Source organism: Engystomops pustulosus, unplaced genomic scaffold (assembly GCF_040894005.1).
Source record: "Engystomops pustulosus unplaced genomic scaffold, aEngPut4.maternal MAT_SCAFFOLD_135, whole genome shotgun sequence".
NCBI classification, from domain to species: Eukaryota; Metazoa; Chordata; class Amphibia; order Anura; family Leptodactylidae; genus Engystomops; species Engystomops pustulosus.
In genome coordinates, this window is record NW_027285016.1 from 114,531 (window position 1) to 141,749 (window position 27,219).

General features: G+C 54.2%; 1 protein-coding gene across 3 annotated transcripts in view; it reads right to left on the bottom strand.

Moving 5' to 3' along the window:
- Positions 1 to 11,938: 11,938 nt before the first annotated feature.
- The window catches only part of DENND2B (DENN domain containing 2B), a 160,565-nt gene continuing 145,284 nt past the window's right edge, over positions 11,939 to 27,219 (bottom strand). For all 3 annotated transcript variants that reach the window (XM_072131758.1, XM_072131759.1, XM_072131757.1), the window contains 4 exons: positions 26,719 to 26,830; positions 26,310 to 26,549; positions 13,960 to 14,046; positions 11,939 to 13,749 (listed from right to left, as the gene is read on the bottom strand). In XM_072131758.1, coding sequence (XP_071987859.1) covers positions 13,715 to 13,749; positions 13,960 to 14,046; positions 26,310 to 26,549; positions 26,719 to 26,830 — 474 coding nt within the window. In that variant the 3' untranslated portion in view covers positions 11,939 to 13,714. The remainder of the gene's footprint in view (positions 13,750 to 13,959; positions 14,047 to 26,309; positions 26,550 to 26,718; positions 26,831 to 27,219) is intronic.

Consider the following 27,219-nt stretch of genomic DNA (forward strand, 5'->3'; position numbering starts at 1 on the left):
GAAGAACCTGTAAGTTCCTGAGATGCCAACTGGATGCCCAGGTTCGTGGGGACTCGCCCCATGGTTCATGTAACCATCAACGGAGTTACCCTACCGGCCTTAATTGATACCGGTTCTCAAGTGACCACCCTCCGGAGTGCTACCTTCCAGAGATTCCGAAGAGGAGCATCCTTAATCCAGCCTCCCAGGGCTTACTTGAACATTATTGCTACCAATGGGAAAACCGTCCCTATCCGCGGCTACTGGGAGCCCACACTAACCATTGGAGACACTGAGTTAACCAGACAGGGCGTAGTGGTGACACAAGTGCCCGAAAACGGTAACTTCTCCCTGGTACTGGGTACCAATGTCCTCTGCAACTGCTACCCTGAAGTGCTTAAGGCTCTCCACGACTCCCTGCCAACAGTGCCCAATGGTTCCCGGAAGGTAATTCAGGAGACTATGCAGGTTCTAGCGGCGCAACAGAAGTTTGCTGGCCCTAATGGAGAAATCTGCAGAGCCCGGATCAAAGATCCACAACCTGTCCGCCTTCAACCTGGGACTGAGACGTTAGTATGGTGTCGAGCCTGCATGGGCGTCCAAGGTCAAGACTACCAGGCGATAGTAGAACCTCTACCAGCTGATGAAGACCTGCCCATTCTAGCCGCCAGGAGCCTAGTCACTGTATCCCGAGGACAAGTACCCATTCGACTACTAAATATGGGAGATTCCCCAGAGGATCTGAGAAGATACCAAGCCGTAGCCACTCTCTTCAGCGCCCATCCTGAAGACTTAGTGGAAACCTCTCTGTCTGCCTCCCAACATTTGGAAGTGAAGCAAGGTGCTGAAGATGAGCCTGCCGAGCAATCCTGGTGGCTTGAGCTCAATATTGGAGACGACGATTTTACTCCTGCAGACCAAGTACAAGGTGTCCTAGATGTCGTGATGAAGCACCACCAGGCCTTCAGCAAACACCCACTGGATTTTGGGCAGACTACCCTGATCCAGCATACCATTCCTACTGGCTCTCATCCTCCTATCAAGGAACGATACCGGCCCATACCTCCAGCCCGCTACCAAGAGGTGAAAAAGCTGGTACAAGAGATGAAGACAGCCAACGTTATCCGGGAGAGTCACAGCCCATGGGCTGCCCCACTGGTCCTTGTGAAGAAGAAGGATGGAACCCTTAGATTCTGTGTTGACTATAGGAAGGTCAACAATATCACCCACAAGGATGCCTATCCGCTGCCTCGAATCGAGGAATCCCTCGCAGCCCTAGGGTCAACTGCCTACTTCTCTACCCTGGACCTGACCAGTGGCTACTGGCAAGTGGCCATGGCGCCGGAAGACAGAGAGAAGACGGCTTTCACCACCCCAATGGGCCTGTTCGAGTTCAACAACATGCCGTTCGGGCTATGCAACGCCCCAGGCAAATTTCAGCGGTTAATGGAGAAGTGTTTGGGCCATCGGAACTTTGAGACCGTCCTCCTGTACTTGGTTCACAATGTTTTTTATTAATTTTTCCATGAATTTTTTTTTTGGGGGGAAGGGCACAGAAACGAAAAAGGGGGGAGTGGGGGGTATCATATACAAGCATCGCACGTTTCAATAAACAAACCACGGCTAGTCTGGCAAAGCTATCATGTGGAGACAAAAAAGAGACCTGCCGAATGCATTGTACTTCTATATTAACAGCTATCATCTTTGTAAGACAGAAGGGAAAGGGGAAAAACATCAAGGAGAGGAGGGAAATAGGAAGACCAGGGGGGATGGGGGGATCCTATCGAGTGCATTTTATCATCATTGAGGTTAAACTCTTGATTGGTAAGTTATCCACATCTGCCATGTGTCATTGAATAATGTCATTTTATCCTGTACTGAGCAATAAAGGTTATCATTTACCATTATCCACATTAGTTTATGTTTGATCAGATCCATGGGGACCGCGGCCTTCTTCCAGGAGAAAGCAATCGCAATTTTAGCTGCTAGAAAAAAAAAAATGATATAAACCTCCTTACAGAAGCAGAAGTATCCGGAATTTTTTCATTCAATAATGCCTGGCTGGGTGATAGAGTCAGGTTTATCATTGTTATGGAGTATAACATATTATAAAGTCTCCTCCAGTATCTTCGAATTTTAGGACATTCCCACCATATATGGAAGTGAGTACCCCTACTACCACAGCCTCTAAAACACAACGGAGAATAGGTAGGAACTGCTTGCGCTATGCGGGCTGGGACCATATACCAGCGGAGTAGTACTTTATAGTTAGCTTTTTTTGCTGTGTTTTCTGCCATGTCTTGCCATTCTCTTAAAGAAAAGGACATACGTAAGTCTTTTTCCCATGCTAACATATAACCCAATTTCTCCGATTGGTCATTAAGAATTTTGTAAATGGTGGAAAGAGTATGGGGAAGTCCAGCTTGCGTCAGACATAGACCTTCAAAGACCGTATGTATGGTGATGTCAGGGCACGCTTCTCTCAACTTCTGTAGGAAATGGTGGATCTGCTGAAATCTGAACACTTCTTTTTCAGGTATATCATATTTGGATTTATAAAATTCCAGCGATCGAAGGCCTAGTCTATCATAAAAGTCCCCTATACGGTATAAACCTTTATCTGTCCACCATTTGAATGGACGGGGTTGTTGGCCAGGGATAAGTCTAGGGTTATTCAGTATTCTAGCAGCCGGGCTGTGAGGTGACTGTAGCCTAAAACTACGTTTGACTCTATCCCAGAGTGATAACATAGAGAGGAGTGGGCGCATGATCAAGGGTCTCTCCCAAGGCAAAGCGTCGATCGGCAGCTGCGGACAAGCGGACTGTTCAATTTGTGTCCAATGGGGTAAATTTCCTTTCTTATGCAGAGTCACCAAGGGAGACAATCTAGATGCATAGTAATATCTAAGTAAGTTACCCGCTCCTAGACCTCCTTGTGTCTTGGACGTGTATAGTGTGTTTGCCGAGATTCTACTCCTTCTTGGTCCCCATATACATTTATTTATATCTCCTTGTAACGCTTTTAGACTATCAGTAGGTATATCGATCGGAACCGTCTGAAAGCAGTAAAGTAATTTCGGTAGTAGAGTCATCTTTATGGCCGCTATACGGCCTAGCCACGAAAGATTCAAGTTCGCCCACCTATTCATGTCTCTTCTCAGCATGTGAAATAATGGTTTAAAGTTGGCAGAAAATAGATTGTCGATGGAAATGGTCTAAAACATACCCAAATATAGAAGCTTATCTTCTTTCCATTGAAACTTAAAGTTTGTCTGCAACAATTTAGCCATTGGTGGAGGAACGGAGATGTTTAGGGCCACGGATTTACCGTGATTGACTTTCAAGCCCGATATAGCCGAAAACTTATTTAGTATCTGGAATAAATTGGGGAGCGAGGTGAGAGGGGAAGATAACGTCAATAGGATGTCATCTGCAAATAAAGCGCATTGTAACGGGTCACACAGACAACAGAACTAAAAGTCTCTATGGGAAGAGTCCGGAGGGAGGAGTCTGTGGACCAGTGGACCCTCTGGACCACCGCAGGAGATGGTATGAGGCCTGCGGTGGCAGCCAAGGTACAGGGAAGTGCAGGAAACAGTCCAAGCCTGGGAGGATAACAGCAACACGGAGGAACACTGGTAACGCTGGCACGGACTGCAGACACAGCTGGACTGGAACCCTGGAAGGCACAGCAGGAAGCGTATGGGAACGCTGGAAGACAGGACACACCAGGAGCGTATGGGAACGCTGGAGACACACAGAAACACAGGAAAGCGTCTGGAAACGCTAATGGGCTTTCTCTTCCACAGGAACGGCTTAGGGAAGCCTGGCATGGAAACCATAGGAGATCCTAAGAGAAGATCCGGCAGGGAGAGAAGGGCGAGCCGGATTAGCAGGAGCCAATCAGGAGGACGCTGGCCCTTTAAGGCTTGAGAAGTCCGCGCGCGCCCTCTAGTGGTGAGAGTGTGCGACTGCAGGCAAGGAGGCGTGCGGCCTACACGCCGGGAGCCGGAGCACAGACAGGAGCCAGGAGAGGTAAGTGAGGGCAGGGAGACGGGGACTGGCAGGCAGCGGAGCACGGGTGTACCCGCGATCCGCGAAATGGATCGCGGGAGCACCCGTGACACACATTTGTGTGACACACCATCAACCTCAATGCCCTTCACATTCTCATTTGACCTAATTATGTGGGCTAAGGGTTCTATTGCAAAAATAAAAAGTATGGGGGATAAAGGGCATCCTTGCCGTGTACCTCTCCGTATCTGGAAGGGAGATGAAAGATATTCCGCCACATTGACCCTTGCAGATGGGGAGGAGTAAACCTAGAACCTTATTGCCAAACCCCCATTTACTTAACGTGAATTGTAAGTAGTCCCAATCAATAGAATCACCCCATCCGTATTTTGCTAGGGATATTAGATCGATTAATCTATGGGTTTGGTCTCCCGCCTGCCTACCAGGAATAAAGCCCACCTGGTCTGGGTGGATATAGTGTGCTATGAATGCGTTAATCCTGGTAGCTATGATCTTTGTCAGTATTTTGATATCAATAGGCCTAAAGTTTTGGCAAGAGGAGTGGTCTCTATCGGGCTTCGGTATTACGGAAATTGTCGCTTGTAACGATTCTGGCAACGGTAGCCGGCCTTCAAATAATCGGTTATAGTATCTCGCCAAATGAGGACTCAAAATTGCCCCATATTTTTTAAAATATAACCCCGAAAATCCGTCTGGGCCCGGTGCCTTAGAAGGTTTGAGGGCTTTGATTGCATCTTCCACTTCCTGCACTGTGATCGGGCTATCTGTTTTATCCCTGTGGACTTCCGACAACGAGGGGATCGAGATGTTTCTAAACATTTCCTCCGCTTTCAGGACATCAAATTTCTTATTTTTATCGTAAAGTTTAGAATAAAACTTTGCGAATTCTGCTGTCACTATATTTGGGTGTTGGGACATTTCTCATTTGGGTGACTAGATCTCCATGAATCTATTAGATTGTATGAATGTAGTAGGGTGGCAAAATCAGCGCTATGCTGAGAAGGAGCACGAAATGTAGACCTAGGAGTAGATCTATCTAGGACTTCATCCAGGGCTAAATTAGAGTCTCCCCCCACAAATACTGCTCCCTGTAGGTGAGCCGACAGTTTTGAAAACATTCCCTGGAAAAACCGCACCTGATCAACATTAGGGGCATAATAATTAAGGAACGAAACCTTTTGCTCATGAATGGTACCTGCGACCAGGATGTATCGACCTTCAGAGTCCGCTATTGTGATACGATGGGTAAAGGGCACCGCTTTTGACATGAAAATTCCCACTCCTCTCTTCTTTTTTTTGGCCAGTGCTAGATACGTAAGAGGATAGTTAGCTGCAATGTATTTTGGACATGATGACCTTGAGAAATGTAGTTCCTGTAAAAATAAAACTTCTGCCTTCAGGGTCTTACAGGACCTGAATGCCATTTTTCTTTTGGTTGGTGCATTCAGCCCCTGTACATTATGAGTAAGAATAGTAAATAACTCTTTAACCATTACCTCTCAAGGTGGATAAAGCTGAACAAGATCTCTCAGGGACCCTCCATTTGTGGCTGATGGGGAAAGGTAGGAAGAGGAGGAACAATGGGATGGGAATAAGACAAACATTGCTTACAATTGCTAATAATAAACACCCGTTAAGGCAACCATTCCGAATAAAAATCCGGAACTTTTTGAGGTCAGGGGAGTCCAGGCTCAGGACCAGCTTAAAGCCAAGAGACCCTTCTGACATCTTAATAGAGGGCATGCGGCCCTCTGAGGCCCAGCGGCAGAACTTCCACGCCTAGGCCGAACAGAAAATTCTAATATTCACAAACTAACATATCAATTTAACCTTTTGTTTAACGCCCTTATTTCCCTAAGGGTAGGGTAGTCATTTTTCTGAACTGCTCTGAACATTACTATTCCAATATGGTTATAACTGAAACATTACCATTTCAACCTTCTACAATATAGCATCAACTATTAGGAGAAAACACATTAAGTACTGAGTATTTTATCTCAATTATCACAAAATACTGTCACTTCTTCTTCTTTGCCCTCGTCCGCCATAGCGGTTGAAGGGGTGGATCCGAGTCTGCGTCAATTGACGAAGATGACGATGGCTTCCGATGGTCTTTCGTGAGTAGGCCCAAATTCTTTAGAAGAGATTCTCCTTCTGGAAAGGTGGCGAAGCCATAGGGCTTATTCTGATGATGAAATATCAAACGAAAAGGGAAAGCCCAGCGGTATTTCACATCCTCTTCTTGTAGTACCCTCAATAGCGGTTTAAGTGATCTGCGCCTCTGAATGGTATGCGGGGCTAGATCCGCAAAAATTTGAATATCTGAGTCGTACAACTGTAGAGATTCTGCATCCCGAGCCGCCAACATCACTTTTTCTTTTATTGAAAAATAATGGTGTTTTACTACAATGTCTCTTGGGAGGCCATCTGCCCTTAGCGCCGTCAGAGCGCGATGTGCTCTATCTACTTTGTAGTAAGCATCAGGCAAGTCAGGAATAAGCAATTTAAATAGATCTTGGACCACCTTGGATGCATCCGTTTAAGTTTCTGGGACGAAAATTGCCCCTTCTAGATCTATTTTCAAGGTCTTCTATTTTAAGTTGCGCTTCTTCCAGTTGGGCATAAATATCAGTGATGCGATCACAATTCTGGTTCACCTTTGTCCCAGTTTCATCAACCTTGCTTTCAATTGCCTCTATTCTGGATCCAATGGATTGGAAATCCCCTTTAAGATCAGAAGTAATTTGCAGGCAAGCTTTTGCAAGTTCACTTTGTAGCATATGTGAGAAGCGAGCGAGTAGCACGTTGTTTGCAGAGTAAAGACTAGCTTGCATGCCTGCAGGAGCCTGCTGGCTCTCCCCCATAGCCTCTGAAGATTGCTGGCTAAAAATGGCTGTTGCCATCGCATGGTCCAGGGAGGATGTTTCTGAGGCCGGGGAGGCTATATATAATTCTGGGGTGCCCAAAATACCTTGAGGGTCCGGGGTTTCTCCGGTCCCTGTTAGGATCTCTTCCTCCTGATGTGGCGCGGCCGCATGGAGTGCGTCACACTGTGATGGCTGCAGCCCCGTCTTCCCGCTCTGGCGGGGGCGCTGAGCTTCTTCCCGCGCTGGAGTCGGCTGCACCGTCCCGGCTCCCTGCTCTTTTCTTCTGCCTCCCCCGGGCATGATGATATACCCGCTCCACTCCTACCCCTATGCGGGCACCTCCGGTCTCCGTTCGGCACTTCTGCTGGCTCGTGTACGCCGCGGGCTGTCAGAGGTTGCGGAGCTCAGTAAGCTGCGTCCGCCATCGAGCCCGCGCGCATGCGCTCTCCTGTCCTCCTGTACTTGGATGATATCATCATCTACTCTAAGATCTACGAAGAGCATCTTCAACATCTGGCGGAAGTCTTCAAAATCCTGACCCAGCATGGGTTGAAGGTAAAGCCGTCCAAGTGCCACCTATTGCAGCCTAGCGTAAAGTACCTGGGACATGTGGTGAGTGCTGATGGAATTGAGCCAGACCCAGATAAAATTGCAGCTGTCCATAACTGACCTACCCCGTCTACTATCCGGGACATCAAGAGCTTCTTGCCAGCTACTACAGGGCAGCCCCCCTGCAAGAACTCTTAAGGGGACTGCCAAAAGAGGGCCAACGATCCCGAGCAGCCATTGAATGGACAGCAGAACGAGAAGCAGCCTTCCAAATGCTGAAGCAAAGACTAACTGAGCCACCGGTGCTAGGATATCCAGATTACAATCTGCCTTTCATACTCTACACCGATGCCAGCAAGCAGGGATTAGGAGCTGTACTATCCCAGCTTCAGAATGGAACTGAAAGGGTCATAGCCTACGCCAACCATTCCCTCTGAGAACCGGAACAGAACGACCAGAATTACAGTTCCTTCAAGTTGGAGTTTCTGGCGTTAGTCTGGGATGTGACTGAAAAGTTCAAGGACTACCTAGCTGCATCCTTCTTCACTGTCTTCACAGACAACAACCCCGTGGCACATCTGAACACCGCTCGACTTAGAGCGCTGGAACAACGGTGGGCCTCCTTTGAACTTCAACGACAATGGCAAGACCAACGACAATGCTGATGCTCTGTCCCGTCTCCCTGACCAGTGGGAGGGATCCTCCACAGATGCTCAGTGGGAAAATGTGGAGATGCCAGCGTTCTATGCCAGGTTTGTGCGCCAAGAGGCCCAGAGAGTCTACTCCTTACCCTCAGAAGCAATACCAGCTACCCCACTAGAAGAGTCTGTGCCGCCGGCAGAAAAAGACCTCTGGATGAGTCTGCAGGCTGATCGCCGCGGCATAGAAGAACTTATGGACTCTCTCTCTAGTGGGCGAGTGCCTGAATGGATTCGTCAGAGGAGGGCCGATGGGGAATTGTCCCAATTGTGGCGCCAGAGGAAGACTCTGAGTATGCATCAGGGCCTGCTGAAAAGGAGAACTCTGGACCCTATCACTTATGACCGACTGTACCAGATTGTGATTCCCAGGAGGGACGCCAAGATAGTGCTGGATATGTACCACGACCAGTCCGGACACTTTGGCACTCGGAAGACTGAACCTACCCTGAAGTGCTTCTACTGGGTGAACATGAAGCCCGACATCGGGGCCTGGTGTCGAGAGTGCCCAGCCTGCACCAACGCTCGAGGAGAGCGACACAATCAAAGGGCCCCTCTACATCCCATTGTGAGCCAACGTCCTTTGGAGATTCTGGCTCTGGATCACGTGAAGTTGGGGCCCAGCAGATCCGGTCACACTTATGCCCTGACAATAATCGACCACTACACAGAGTTTGTGGTCCCAGTACCAGTCAGAGACTTGTCCGCCAGGACCACCGCAGTGGCCCTGTGGAAGAGCTTCATCCTCCCTTATGACTGTCTGGATAAAATCCTTACAGACCAGGGAACTGCATTCGAGTCACAAGTGTTCCCGGAGCTGTGTACCCTCTATGGCTGCAAGAAGTTGAGGACCACAGCCTATCATCCTCAGGGCAATGCGCTCTGTGAGAAAATGAACCAGACTCTCATCAACATGCTAAGGACCCCGACTCCTTCAAAAAGGACTGACTGGCAAAAGTTACTACCGGAGTTAGTATACCTGTACAATAATACCACCCATTGTTCCACAGGATACACTCCCTACTACCTGATGTTCGGAAGACATGGACATCTCCCTGCCGATATGGCCTTGGACATGGAAAATCCCGATTCCCAATCTCTACTCCCCCAGACTGATTGGGTTCAGGAGCATCAGAGAAATTGTGGATCTTCAGGTGGAAGAGGCCCGAGACAAGCAAAAGAGAGACTTTGACCGCAATGCCTGCGCTGAGCCCCTTGCCCCCGGAGAACGAGTGTGGCTGAAATACAACCATGCCACCAGTAAGTTAGATGGGAGATGGGAGTGTGAGCCATACCTAGTTAGGGACAGTCTACGAGATTTCAAGAGGAGACCGTCCATCAATCCGGGTACACAGGAACCGGCTGAAGAGATGTCTACGATCCTTCACCCCTGTGTCAAGTCCTAGGGCCCCAACTTCCAGTCTAAGAGCCCCATTGTGTTCCTCTACCCGCAGTTTCCTTGAACTTGTGACTGTGCCTCAACTTTGTGTGATTGTCTCTACTCCAGAGAGGTCTTCATCCTCACCGCAGTCTCCAATGCTGCTGCCTGTGGGGGATGACCCTGTCCCAGAACCTGTTGCTCCCTCTGAGGAGCCTGCGACCCATACTCCAGTGCCTGATTCCGGAGACGACGACGAAGAAATGGTAATTTTCTCTCAACAGGAACTCAGGAGATCTCAGCGAGAGACAAAGGGGAAGCCTCCTGCGTATCTGCAGGAGTACCAGCTGTCCCAACCCAAAGATCGGAAGACGAAGGCTGTCTGCTTTGCCGATACTGAGGTACTCACTCCTACAGACTGCAATTCAGATTCTGAATAACCCCTGATGGGCTGTAGCCCTCTCCAGGTACTGTGTACTTATTGTAAATAATGTTCTTTATCTGCTATTCCCAGTTGGGCTGAGCGCCCCTAACCCATAGAGCCAGAGACTTTCCTGGGACTCTTCCTCTATTTATTTCTCTCAGTCAAGAGACTTTCCTTGAACTGCTCACCAGTATTATATGCTACATTAGCATCCACCTCTGCCGATGCAGAGACCTCTGGGAAGGACTCTGTCCCTCCACCTCTGGAGGAGACCCTTCATCTGCACTTTTCCCCACATCAAGGGCTGTGCCCAGAAGATGGACTTTTTCTTCAAAAGCCTTTTAGCCATCCACTACTAGAAAAAGTTGTTAATGACTTTTGTGTTGCACTGAATGCTCTTTATTTGCAGGATTGAGACATTCTGTTTGCATTTATGCCTTTTTCTCCACAGGAAAATGGACATTCTGTGGCACTTTGCTTTTGCTACCCTGAGTAGCCTTGTTCCTATAACGTTTGCAATGTTAACGTTAGAAGCTAAGTACCCATTGGACTCCTAAGCCAATGTGAGTTTACAAAATGTTTGCACACTGTCAATATTATGCCAGTAGTTTGCACTAACCTTTTATAGGCTTTTCAGATTGTAGTGTGACTGTGTCGGACCGTCTCTATGTAAAACCCTGACCGCTATCTTATGCCTCAAACCGAAGCTTCGTAAGTGGGGGTAGTCCATAAACTGTGGGTCCTTAGGGGACCCGGGATGTTAAAGATGTAGCACCTGGATACCACAAGGGTAAGAATGTCAGTCGGCAGATACTTGTACATTGTATAATGTCTCATTGTGTCACATATGCTAATGTAATGCATATACACACTATATATTTGTCACTAGGGAAGAAGTGTTTATATAACAAATATACAGGCCCCGGTGCAAGGAGTGGATTACAGTACATGATACCACACCTTTCCTACTGTACAGTTTGGTTTAATGGCGTCAGCAACCAACTGTCATACTTCGCATTTACATGTCCTTGTCTTAGTCCGACACCAACCCAGGTGCCTGTCTCCAGATCTCTTAGCCTGCAGTTCACGGAAGTGCCTCTTTATATTTACCTCTACCGGCTATTATTTACATGGACACCCCAGAGGCCCCGCTGCTGGCCAGCGGTTGGTCCTCTGTGCCCCAACCAGTCCATAGTCGAGCCGAGGGCGGCTCTTTCAACTGCCCCGGGGGTATGCAACACCCCTGCCGATGCAAGGCAGAGCGAATACGTCCCAATATGTAGCTCGCAACCTGTGTGCAGTCTGATCAACCCCACAGCAGGTCACTACATAACACGGGGAACACTGCAGCGGTAGATCCTGCCTGGGAAGGCAGGAGTTTATTGTTTAATGTGATGTAATATGTGTCAGCCAATCACATATGTTCATATCTTGTATCTGTGAGCTGGGATGCAATTGGAGGAGTAACCACCACCTGACCAGTGGGAGTAATAAAACCCCTGGTCAGGAAAGTTCGAGAGTAGAGTGAGAGTGAAGTCCAGTCAGACAGAGCAGAGAGACCATGGGGGGGGCAGGACCGGACACCACAGATGCTGCGCTCCCTCCTGACACTTCATTTCTATGTCCTCGAGGGGAAGACATGGGGCTCATTCACTAAGGTCATTGCGCCTGTTTGCTGTCTGACCGCTGCTCCGCCTAAGGTGCCTGCAATGAAGGGGAAATGTGTTTTGGGGGAAAAAGTTCATTTTCTAGGCAAATACTGACTTGCAAATTATGCAAATTACCATTATAACACCTGATGCCGAATTACCATTTGTATCATTCTCACATCTTATGGCCAGGACTGGACATTTTAATCTCTGTTTGCTGTCTGTGAATGGAAGCCGTGCTGACTACACACTTGTGACAATGTGAAAGATATCTATAGGCAGTTATCACTGTGTTATCTGTGGTGTTACATGGGACTGCAGGTGCCTGGGGCTTGTGGGTAAATGATCACATGACCTGGTGATGCTTCAGTCTCAGCGTTTATTCCCGCAGTCTCCTGTACCTTCCTCCTCGCTGCAGTGTTAGTGCAGGTGATGGCGACGCTGAGTCCTGGGTAAGACTGGAGGGCGCAGACACCCAACTAGTATCACAACCTCGGTGCACCCCGGGGCCCGGCCTCCTGTACAGGGTGTCACCCCCGGGGCCCGTCCTCCTGTACAGGGTGTCACCCCCGGGGCCCCTCCTGTACACGGTGTCACCCCGGGTAATGGCCTCCCGTACAGGGCGTCACCCCGGGTAATGGCCTCCCGTACAGGGCGTCACCCCGGGTAATGGCCTCCCGTACAGGGCGTCACCCCGGGTAATGGCCTCCCGTACAGGGCGTCACCCCGGGTAATGGCCTCCCGTACAGGGCGTCACCCCGGGTAATGGCCTCCCGTACAGGGCGTCACCCCGGGTAATGGCCTCCCGTACAGGGCGTCACCCCGGGTAATGGCCTCCCGTACAGGGCGTCACCCCGGGTAATGGCCTCCCGTACAGGGCGTCACCCCGGGTAATGGCCTCCCGTACAGGGCGCGACCCCGGGTAATGGCCTCCCGTACAGGGCGCGACCCCGGGTAATGGCCTCCCGTACAGGGCGCGACCCCGGGTAATGGCCTCCCGTACAGGGCGCGACCCCGGGTAATGGCCTCCCGTACAGGGCGTCACCCCGGGTAATGGCCTCCCGTACAGGGCGTCACCCCCAGGGCCCGGCCTCCCGTACAGGGCGTCACCCCCAGGGCCCGGCCTCCCGTACAGGGCGTCACCCCCAGGGCCCGGCCTCCCGTACAGGGCGTCACCCCGGGTAATGGCCTCCTGTACAGGGCGTCAACCCCAGGGCCCGGCCTCCCGTACAGGGCGTCACCCCGGGTCCCGGCCTCCTGTACAGGGCGTCACCCCGGGGCAGTATCGTACCCGGGCTCCTCTGTCCTCGCTCTGCTCCATTACCCACAGTTATTTGCTTCATTAAAAAATTCACAAGTAAAAAAAGCCAAAATATTTACATATCAATCAGTGGTGATTCCCCCTCAGTCCATGGGGCCCCTTATATCAGTCCATGGGGCACATCCTCCCGCTCAGTCCCTGGGGCCCCTTATATTATTCCATGGGGCACAGGGGGTACATCCTCCCGCTCAGTCCCTAGGGCCCCTTATATTATTCCATGGGGCACAGGGGGTACATCCTCCCGCTCAGTCCCTGGGGCCCCTTATATCAGTCCATGGGGCACATCCTCCCGCTCAGTCCCTGGGGCCCCTTATATTATTCCATGGGGCACAGGGGGTACATCCTCCCGCTCAGTCCCTAGGGCCCCTTATATCAGTCCATGGGGCACAGGGGGTACATCCTCCCGCTCAGTCCCTAGGGCCCCTTATATCAGTCCATGGGGCACAGGGGGTACATCCTCCCGCTCAGTCCCTAGGGCCCCTTATATCAGTCCATGGGGCACAGGGGGTTCATCCTTCCGCTCAGTCCCGGGGGCCCCTTATATCAGTCCATGGGGCACAGGGGGTACATCCTCCCGCTCAGTCCCGGGGGCCCCTTATATCAGTCCATGGGGCACAGGGGGTACATCCTCCCGCTCAGTCCCTGTGACCCCTTATATCAGTCCATGGGGCACAGGGGGTACATCCTCCCGCTCAGTCCCTGGGGCCCCTTATATCAGTCCAGGGGGCACAGGGGGTACATCCTCCCGCTCAGTCCCTGTGGCCCCTTTCATCAGCCCATGGGGCACATCCTTCCGGTAAGTCTGTGGACGTCCTCAGTTCTTCTTATGGAGAAACTTCATCTTGTTTCCTATTGAAAGAGACAAAGAGGGGTCAGGGAGCGTCCCCTGAGAATTTGTGCAGTTATTGGGGGGACTGGGGGTCGCTGCGCCATGCTGGATCAGTGCCTCTGAGGGCAGGAGAATACAATCTACTGCTCCCTGTTATCAGCCACCTATGGTGTCTCTGTGGTCTGGATCGGCACCGGGGGGAGGGGGGGGATCGGGTTTGTACGACTCACCGAGGCCCCTCCAGAACTTGTTGACTCCGCTCTGCTCGTGCTCCGGCAGCTCCTCCAGATATTGCTCCACGCGCTGCTCAAACAGACCTGGAAAGATGAGGAGAGGACATGGAAGCCCCTGAACTGCTGGTACATGTAGTTATCCAGTGTCCGCGCCGCACTGGACCCCACACAGAATTCTAAACATGAAGGGGCTCAGTGGGACCGCTCTAATATAAAGGGGCACCAAAAAAAAGTTGTTTCTCTCTGTCGGGGCAGTGCAGGAGGCGCCAGATACATGAAGAACAGGCGCCAGTAATCTGGAGTCGGCAAACGATAGTGCACCCAGGACACACGGCACCCAGGAGACAGTGCACCCAGGACACCCAGGACACACAGCACCCAGGACACAGGACACACGGCACATAGTACACACTGCACCCAGGACACACGGCACCCAGGGGACAGTGCACCCAGGACACACGGCACCCAGGGGACAGTGCACCCAGGACACACGGCACCCAGGGGACAGTGCACCCAGGACACACGGCACCCAGAGGACAGTGCACCCAGGACACACGGCACCCAGGGGACAGTGCACCCAGGACACACGGCACCCAGGGGACAGTGCACCCAGGACACACGGCACCCAGGGGACAGTGCACCCAGGACACACGGCACCCAGGGGACAGTGCACCCAGGACACACGGCACCCAGGGGACAGTGCACCCAGGACACACGGCACCCAGGGGACAGTGCACCCAGGACACACGGCACCCAGGGGACAGTGCACCCAGGACACACGGCACCCAGGGGACAGTGCACCCAGGACACACGGCACCCAGGGGACAGTGCACCCAGGACACACGGCACCCAGGGGACAGTGCACCCAGGACACACGGCACCCAGGGGACAGTGCACCCAGGGGACAGTGCACCCAGGACACACGGCACCCAGGGGACAGTGCACCCAGGACACACGGCACCCAGGGGACAGTGCACCCAGGACACACGGCACCCAGGGGACAGTGCACCCAGGACACACGGCACCCAGGGGACAGTGCACCCAGGACACACGGCACCCAGGGGACAGTGCACCCAGGACACACGGCACCCAGGGGACAGTGCACCCAGGACACACGGCACCCAGGGGACAGTGCACCCAGGACACACGGCACCCAGGGGACAGTGCACCCAGGACACACGGCACCCAGGGGACAGTGCACCCAGGACACACGGCACCCAGGGGACAGTGCACCCAGGACACACGGCACCCAGGGGACAGTGCACCCAGGACACACGGCACCCAGGGGACAGTGCACCCAGGACACACGGCACCCAGGGGACAGTGCACCCAGGACACACGGCACCCAGGGGACAGTGCACCCAGGACACACGGCACCCAGGGGACACTGCACCCAGGACACACGGCACCCAGGGGACACTGCACCCAGGACACACGGCACCCAGGGGACACTGCACCCAGGACACACGGCACCCAGGGGACACTGCACCCAGGACACACGGCACCCAGGGGACACTGCACCCAGGACACACGGCACCCAGGGGACACTGCACCCAGGACACACGGCACCCAGGGGACAGTGCACCCAGGGGACAGTGCACCCAGGGGACAGTGCACCCAGGACACACGGCACCCAGGGGACAGTGCACCCAGGGGACAGTGCACCCAGGACACACGGCACCCAGGGGACAGTGCACCCTGGACACACGGCACCCAGGGGACAGTGCACCCAGGACACACGGCACCCAGGGGACAGTGCACCCAGGACACACGGCACCCAGGGGACAGTGCACCCAGGACACACGGCACCCAGGGGACAGTGCACCCAGGACACACGGCACCCAGGGGACAGTGCACCCAGGACACACGGCACCCAGGGGACAGTGCACCCAGGACACAGTGCACCCAGGACACACGGCACCCAGGGGACAGTGCACCCAGGACACACGGCACCCAGGGGACACTGCACCCAGGACACACGGCACCCAGGGGACACTGCACCCAGGACACACGGCACCCAGGGGACACTGCACCCAGGACACACGGCACCCAGGGGACACTGCACCCAGGACACACGGCACCCAGGGGACACTGCACCCAGGACACACGGCACCCAGGGGACACTGCACCCAGGACACACGGCACCCAGGGGACACTGCACCCAGGACACACGGCACCCAGGGGACACTGCACCCAGGACACACGGCACCCAGGGGACAGTGCACCCAGGGGACAGTGCACCCAGGACACACGGCACCCAGGGGACAGTGCACCCAGGACACACGGCACCCAGGGGACAGTGCACCCTGGACACACGGCACCCAGGGGACAGTGCACCCTGGACACAGGGCACACAACACTGCACCAAGGACGCACTGCACATAGTACACACTGCACCCAGGACACACGGCACATAGTACACACTGCACCCAGGACGCACGGCACATAGTACACACTGCACCCAGAGGACAGTGCACCCAGGACACACGGCACCCAGGGGACAGTGCACCCAGGACACACGGCACCCAGGGGACAGTGCACCCTGGACACAGGGCACACAACACTGCACCAAGGACGCACTGCACATAGTACACACTGCACCCAGGACACACGACACATAGTACACACTGCACCAAGGACGCACTGCACATAGTACACACTGCACCCAGGACGCACGGCACATAGTACACACTGCACCCAGGACGCACGGCACATAGTACACACTGCACCCAGGACACACGGCACCCAGGACACACGGCCCATAGTACACACTGCACCCAGGACGCACTGCACATAGCACACACCACCAAGGACACACGGCACATAGTACACACTGCACCCAGGACACACGGCACATAGTACACACTGCACCCAGGACACACGGCACCACATAGTACACACTGCACCCAGGACACACGGCACATAGTACACACGGCACCCAGGACGCACTGCACATAGTACACACTGCACCCAGGACACACGGCACATAGTACACACTGCACCCAGGACGCACGGCACATAGTACACACTGCACCCAGGACACACGGCACATAGTACACACTGCACCCAGGACACACGGCACATAGTACACACTGCACCCAGGACACACGGCACCCAGGACACACGGCCCATAGTACACACTGCACCCAGGACGCACTGCACATAGCACACACCACCAAGGACACACGGCACATAGTACACACTGCACCCAGGACACACGGCACCACATAGTACACACTGCACCCAGGACACACGGCACATAGTACACACGGCACCCAGGACGCACTGCACATAGTACACACTGCACCCAGGACGCACGGCACATAGTACACACTGCACCCAGGACACACGGCACATAGTACACACTGCACCCAGGACACACGGCACATAGTACACACTGCACCCAGGACACACGGCACCCAGGACACACGGCCCATAGTACACACTGCACCCAGGACGCACTGCACATAGCACACACCACCAAGGACACACGGCACATAGTACACACTGCACCCAGGACGCACGGCACATAGTACACACTGCACCCAGGACACACGGCACATAGTACACACTGCACCCAGGACACACGGCACATAGTACACACTGCACCCAGGACACACTGCACCCAGGACACACGGCCCATAGTACACACTGCACCCAGGACACACGGCACATAGTACACACTGCACCCAGGACACACGGCACATAGTACACACTGCACCCAGGACACACGGCACATAGTACACACTGCACTCAGGACACACGGCACATAGTACACACTGCACCCAGGACACACGGCACCCAGGACACACGGCACCCAGGACACACGGCCCATAGTACACACAGCACCCAGGACACACGTCACATAGTACACACTGCACCCAGGACACACGGCACATAGTACACACTGCACCCAGGACGCACGGCACATAGTACACACTGCACCCAGAGGACAGTGCACCCAGGACACACGGCACCCAGGGGACAGTGCACCCAGGACACACGGCACCCAGGGGACAGTGCACCCTGGACACAGGGCACACAACACTGCACCAAGGACGCACTGCACATAGTACACACTGCACCCAGGACACACGACACATAGTACACACTGCACCAAGGACGCACTGCACATAGTACACACTGCACCCAGGACGCACGGCACATAGTACACACTGCACCCAGGACGCACGGCACATAGTACACACTGCACCCAGGACACACGGCACCCAGGACACACGGCCCATAGTACACACTGCACCCAGGACGCACTGCACATAGCACACACCACCAAGGACACACGGCACATAGTACACACTGCACCCAGGACACACGGCACATAGTACACACGGCACCCAGGACGCACTGCACATAGTACACACTGCACCCAGGACACACGGCACATAGTACACACTGCACCCAGGACGCACGGCACATAGTACACACTGCACCCAGGACACACGGCACATAGTACACACTGCACCCAGGACACACGGCACATAGTACACACTGCACCCAGGACACACGGCACCCAGGACACACGGCCCATAGTACACACTGCACCCAGGACGCACTGCACATAGCACACACCACCAAGGACACACGGCACATAGTACACACTGCACCCAGGACGCACGGCACATAGTACACACTGCACCCAGGACGCACGGCACATAGTACACACTGCACCCAGGACACACGGCACCCAGGACACACGGCCCATAGTACACACTGCACCCAGGACGCACTGCACATAGCACACACCACCAAGGACACACGGCACATAGTACACACTGCACCCAGGACACACGGCACATAGTACACACTGCACCCAGGACACACGGCACCACATAGTACACACTGCACCCAGGACACACGGCACATAGTACACACGGCACCCAGGACGCACTGCACATAGTACACACTGCACCCAGGACACACGGCACATAGTACACACTGCACCCAGGACGCACGGCACATAGTACACACTGCACCCAGGACACACGGCACATAGTACACACTGCACCCAGGACACACGGCACATAGTACACACTGCACCCAGGACACACGGCACCCAGGACACACGGCCCATAGTACACACTGCACCCAGGACGCACTGCACATAGCACACACCACCAAGGACACACGGCACATAGTACACACTGCACCCAGGACACACGGCACCACATAGTACACACTGCACCCAGGACACACGGCACATAGTACACACGGCACCCAGGACGCACTGCACATAGTACACACTGCACCCAGGACGCACGGCACATAGTACACACTGCACCCAGGACACACGGCACATAGTACACACTGCACCCAGGACACACGGCACATACTACACACTGCACCCAGGACACACGGCACCCAGGACACACGGCCCATAGTACACACTGCACCCAGGACGCACTGCACATAGCACACACCACCAAGGACACACGGCACATAGTACACACTGCACCCAGGACGCACGGCACATAGTACACACTGCACCCAGGACACACGGCACATAGTACACACTGCACCCAGGACACACGGCACATAGTACACACTGCACCCAGGACACACTGCACCCAGGACACACGGCCCATAGTACACACTGCACCCAGGACACACGGCACATAGTACACACTGCACCCAGGACACACGGCTCATAGTACACACTGCACCCAGGACACACGGCACATAGTACACACTGCACCCAGGACACACGGCACATAGTACACACTGCACTCAGGACACACGGCACATAGTACACACTGCACCCAGGACACACGGCACCCAGGACACACGGCACCCAGGACACACGGCCCATAGTACACACAGCACCCAGGACACACGGCACATAGTACACACTGCACCCAGGACGCACGGCACATAGTACACACTGCACCCAGGACGCACTGCACATAGTACACACGGCACATAGTACACGCTGCACCCAGAACACACGGCACATAGTACACACTGCACCCAGGACACACGGCACATAGTACACACTGCACCCAGGACGCACGGCACATAGTACACACTGCACCCAGGACACACGGCACCCAGGACGCACGGCACCCAGGACGCACGGCACATAGTACACGCTGCACCCAGGACACACGGCACCCAGGACGCACGGCACATAGTACACGCTGCACCCAGGACACACGGCACCCAGGACGCACGGCACATAGTACACGCTGCACCCAGGACACACTGCACCCAGGACGCACGGCACATAGTACACACTGCACCCAGGACACACGGCACATAGTACACACTGCACCCAGGACGCACGGCACATAGTACACACTGCACCCAGGACACACGGCACATAGTACACACTGCACCCAGGACACACGGCACATAGTACACACTGCACCCAGGACACACGGCACATAGTACACACTGCACCCAGGACGCACGGCACATAGTACACACGGCACATAGTACACGCTGCACCCAGGACACACGGCACATAGTACACACTGCACCCAGGACACACGGCACATAGTACACACTGCACCCAGGACGCACGGCACATAGTACACACTGCACCCAGGACGCACGGCACCCAGGACGCACGGCACCCAGCACATAGTACACGCTGCACCCAGGACACACGGCACCCAGGACGCACGGCACCCAGGACGCACGGCACATAGTACACACTGCACCCAGGACACACGGCACATAGTACACACTGCACCCAGGACACACGGCACATAGTACACACTGCACCCAGGACACACGGCACATAGTACACACTGCACCCAGGACACACGGCACATAGTACACACTGCACCCAGGACACACGGCACATAGTACACACTGCACCCAGGACGCACTGCACATAGTACACACGGCACATAGTACACGCTGCACCCAGGACACACGGCACATAGTACACACTGCACCCAGGACACACGGCACATAGTACACACTGCACCCAGGACGCACGGCACCCAGGACGCACGGCACATAGTACACGCTGCACCCAGGACACACGGCACCCAGGACGCACGGCACATAGTACACACTGCACCCAGGACACACGGCACATAGTACACACTGCACCCAGGACACACGGCACATAGTACACACTGCACCCAGGACACACGGCACATAGTACACACTGCACCCAGGACACACGGCACATAGTACACACTGCACCCAGGACACACGGCACATAGTACACACTGCACCCAGGACACACGGCACATAGTACACACTGCACCCAGGACACACGGCACATAGTACACACTGCACCCAGGACACACGGCACATAGTACACACTGCACCCAGGACACACAGCACATAGTACACACTGCACCCAGGACACACGGCACATAGTACACACTGCACCCAGGACACACGGCACCACATAGTACACACTGCACCCAGGACGCACGGCACATAGTACACACTGCACCCAGGACACACGGCACATAGTACACACTGCACCCAGGACACACGGCACCACATAGTACACACTGCACCCAGGACGCACGGCACATAGTACACACTGCACCCAGGACGCACGGCACATAGTACACACTGCACCCAGGACGCACGGCACATAGTACACACTGCACCCAGGACACACGGCACATAGTACACACTGCACCCAGGACACACGACACATAGTACAAACTGCACCCAGGACACACGGCACATAGTACACACTGCACCCAGGACACACGGCACATAGTACACACTGCACCCAGGACACACGGCACCCAGGACGCACGGCACCCAGGACGCACGGCACCCAGGACGCACGGCACCGAGGACGCACGGCACATAGTACACGCTGCACCCAGGACACACGGCACATAGTACACACTGGGTGCAGTGTGTACTATGTGCAGTGCGTCCTGGGTGCAGTGTGTACTATGTGCAGTGCGTCCTGGGTGCAGTGTGTACTATGTGCCGTGCGTCCTGGGTGCAGTGTGTACTATGTGCCGTGCGTCCTGGGTGCAGTGTGTACTATGTGCCGTGTGTCCTGGGTGCAGTGTGTACTATGTGCCGTGTGTCCTTGGTGCAGTGTGTACTATGTGCAGTGCGTTCTGGGTGCAGTGTGTACTATGTGCCGTGCGTCCTGGGTGCAGTGTGTCCTATGTGCCGTGCGTCCTGGGTGCAGTGTGTACTATGTGCCGAGCGTCCTGGGTGCAGTGTGTACTATGTGCCGTGCGTCCTGGGTGCAGTGTGTACTATGTGCAGTGCGTCCTGGGTGCAGTGTGTCCTATGTGCCGTGCGTCCTGGGTGCAGTGTGTACTATGTGCCGTGTGTCCTGGGTGCAGTGTGTACTATGTGCCGTGTGTCCTTGGTGCAGTGTGTACTATGTGCCGTGTGTCCTGGGTGCAGTGTGTACTATGTGCAGTGCGTCCTGGGTGCAGTGTGTACTATGTGCAGTGCGTCCTGGGTGCAGTGTGTACTATGTGCCGTGCGTCCTGGGTGCAGTGTGTACTATGTGCCGTGCGTCCTGGGTGCAGTGCGTACTATGTGCCGTGTGTCCTGGGTGCAGTGTGTACTATGTGCCGTGTGTCCTTGGTGCAGTGTGTACTATGTGCAGTGCGTCCTGGGTGCAGTGTGTACTATGTGCAGTGCTTCCTGGGTGCATTGTGTACTATGTGCCGTGTGTCCTGGGTGCAGCGTGTACTATGTGCCGTGTGTCCTAGGTGCAGCGTGTACTATGTGCCGTGTGTCCTGGGTGCATTGTGTACTATGTGCCGTGTGTCCTGGGTGCACACGGCACATAGTACACACGGCACCCAGTACACACGGCACATAGTACACACTGCACCCAGGACGCACGGCACATAGTACACACTGCACCCAGGACGCACGGCACATAGTACACACTGCACCCAGGACGCACGGCACATAGTACACACTGCACCCAGGACGCACGGCACATAGTACACACTGCACCCAGGACGCACTGCACATAGTACACGCTGCACCCAGGACACACGGCACATAGTACACGCTGCACCCAGGACACACGGCACATAGTACACACTGCACCCAGGACGCACTGCACATAGTACACGCTGCACCCAGGACACACGGCACATAGTACACGCTGCACCCAGGACACACGGCACATAGTACACGCTGCACCCAGGACACACGGCACATAGTACACGCTGCACCCAGGACACACGGCACCGAGGACGCACTGCACATAGTACACGCTGCACCCAGGACGCACGGCACCCAGGACGCACGGCACCGAGGACGCACGGCACATAGTACACGCTGCACCCAGGACACACGGCACCCAGGACGCACGGCACATAGTACACACTGCACCCAGGACACACGGCACCCAGTACACACGGCACCCAGTACACACGGCACATAGTACACACGCCACCCAGGACACACGCCACCCAGGACACACGGCACATAGTACACACTGCACCCAGGACACACGGCACATAGTACACACTGCACCCAGGACACACGGCAAATAGTACACACTGCAAAAAAGGACACACTGCACAGGACACTGCACCTACTACACTGGACACTGCACAGGACACTACACCTAGTACATACTACACCTAGAACACTGCACAGGACACTTCACCAAGTACACACTGCACAGGACACTCACCTAGTACACAGTGCACAGGACACTGCACCAAGTACACACTGCATAGGGCATTGCACCTAGTACATAGTGCACAGGACACTGCACCTAGTACATACTGCACAGGACACTGCACCTAGGACACACTGCACAGGGCATTGCACCTAGTACATAGTGCACAGGACACTGCACCTAGTACATAGTGCACAGGACACTGCACCTAGTACATAGTGCACAGGACACTGAACCAAGGACACACTCCACCTAGGACACACTGCACAGGACACTGCACCTAGGACACACTGCACAGGACACTGCACCTAGGACACACTGCACATGACACTGCACCTAGTACATACTGTACAGGACACTGCACCTAGTACATAGTGCACAGGACACTGCACCAAGGACACACTGCACAGGACACTGCACCAAGTACACACTGCACAGGACACTGCACCTAGGACACACTGCACAGGACACTGCACCTACTACACACTGCACAGGACACTGCACCTAGTACATAGTGCACAGGACACTGCACCAAGGACACACTCCACCTAGGACACACTGCACAGGACACTGCACCTACTACACACTGCACAGGACACTGCACCTAGGTCACACTATACAGGACACTGCACCCAGGACACACTGCACATAGTACATCCCCCTGCACATAGTACACACCGCACACAGTACATCCCCTGCACATAGTACACACCGCACATAGTACACACCGCACATAGTACACACCCTGCACATAGTACACCCCCTGCACATAGTACACCCCCTGCACATAGTACATCCCCTGCACATAGTACACCCCCTGCACATAGTACACCCCCTGCACATAGTACACCCCCTGCACATAGTACACCCCCTGCACATAGTACACACCGCACATAGTACATCCCCTGCACATAGTACACCCCCCTGCACATAGTACACCCCCTGCACATAGTACACCCCCTGCACATAGTACATCCCCTGCACATAGTACATCCCCTGCACATAGTACACCCCCTGCACATAGTACACCCCCTGCACATAGTACACACCGCACATAGTACACCCCCTGCACATAGTACACCCCCTGCACATAGTACACCCCCCTGCACATAGTACACACCGCACATAGTACATCCCCTGCACATAGTACATCCCCTGCACATAGTACACACCGCACATAGTACACACCCTGCACATAGTACTCCCCCTGCACATAGTACACACCGCACATAGTACACACCCTGCACATAGTACACACACTGCACATAGTACACACCCTGCACATAGTACAGACCCCCTGCACATAGTACATACCCAATGCACATAGTACACACCGCACATAGTACACACCGCACATAGTACACACTGCACATAGTACATCCCCTGCACATAGTACACACCGCACATAGTACACACCGCACATAGTACACACCACACATAGTACACACCCTGCACATAGTACACACCCTGCACATAGTACACACCCCCTGCACATAGTACACAGCCTGCACATAGTACACACCCTGCACATAGTACACACCGCACATAGTACACACCCTGCACATAGTACACACACTGCACATAGTACACACACTGCACATAGTACATCCCCTGCACATAGTACATCCCCTGCATATAGTACACACCCTGCACATAGTACACACCGCACATAGTACACACCGCACATAGTACACACCGCACATAGTACACACCCTGCACATAGTACACACCCTGCACATAGTACACACCGCACATAGTACACACCGCACATAGTACACACCCTGCACATAGTACTCCCCCTGCACATAGTACACACCGCACATAGTACACACACTGCACATAGTACACACCCTGCACATAGTACACACCCTGCACATAGTACACACCCTGCACATAGTACACACCCTGCACATAGTACAGACCCCCTGCACATAGTACATACCCAATGCACATAGTACACACCGCACATAGTACACACCGCACATAGTACACACCGCACATAGTACATCCCCTGCACATAGTACACACCGCACATAGTACACACCGCACATAGTACACACCGCACATAGTACACACCCTGCACATAGTACACACCCTGCACATAGTACACACCCCCTGCACATAGTACACAGCCTGCACATAGTACACACCCTGCACATAGTACACACCGCACATAGTACACACCCTGCACATAGTACACACACTGCACATAGTACACACTGCACATAGTACATCCCCTGCACATAGTACATCCCCTGCATATAGTACACACCGCACATAGTACACACCGCACATAGTACACACCGCACATAGTACATCCCCTGCACATAGTACACACCGCACATAGTACATCCCCTGCACATAGTACACACCGCACATAGTGCACACCGCACATAGTACACACCCTGCACATAGTACACACCCTGCACATAGTACACACCCTGCACATAGTACACACCCTGCACATAGAACACACCCTGCACATAGAACACACCCTGCACATAGTACACACCCTGCACATAGTACACACCGCACATAGTACACACCGCACATAGTACACACCGCACATAGTACACACCGCACATAGTACACACCGCACATAGTGCACACTGCACCTAGCACATGCATTTGATAAATGTGGGGCCAGAACGTTTTCTCTGGTGCTGGGGAGACTTTGGTTTGGGGGCCGCTCAAAATGTGGTGGATTGAGGATCTGGTGTTCGTCACTCACCTTTGGCTCGACATTTGCGCAGCTCTCTGTCCTGGATGAACCCGGCAAACATCTGAGACTCCATGAAGACCTCCAGGAAGCGGCGGATGCTCTTGGAGGCCACAGATTTGCGGAAAGCTTCTCTCTGGAAGACTCGTTCCCCGCGCTCGTTCTGGGCCAGGAACAGAGAATAATGGCCGATGGTTTCCACAAAGAAACGGATGAAGACCTCCGACACGAGAGCGTTCAGTGAGTTATACTCTGCCAGACAGAAAGAGGGCGCACTAGTGATGCTCTGTGTTACTGGACCATTACATTATTACACTGGGGATGAATTCTTGTTTGTGGTCTGGGGGTCGCCTGGAGTATGTAGCATTATTATAGGGTCTGGGTTATTATTTATCACCTGGTCTGGACTTTGTAATCTCACCTTCATCAGTGTCGCTGTCAGAGTCCTGACCAATCAGCTGTCCCTTCCTCTCCAGCGCCTGCTCCAGAGCCGCCTGCAGCTTCCGGGGTAATAAGGTGTCTTCATCATCCATCTGCAGGACACATAGAGCAGGTGTCACCCAATAGCCGAGACTGACCCTAGAGGTCCCCAGGAGAGGGTGCACTGCTCAGGCACCCAGTGTACACCAGACTAGAGGTCCCCCGGAGAGGGTGCACTGCTCAGGCACCCAGTGTACACCAGACTAGGGGTCCCCCGGAGAGGGTGCACTGCTCAGGCACCCGGTGTACACCAGACTAGGGGTCCCCCGGAGAGGGTGCACTGCTCAGGCACCCAGTGTACACCAGACTAGCGGTCCCCCGGAGAGGGTGCACTGCTCAGGCACCCAGTGTACACCAGACTAGAGGTCCCCCGGAGAGGGTGCACTGCTCAGGCACCCAGTGTACACCAGACTAGGGGTCCCCCGGAGAGGGTGCACTGCTC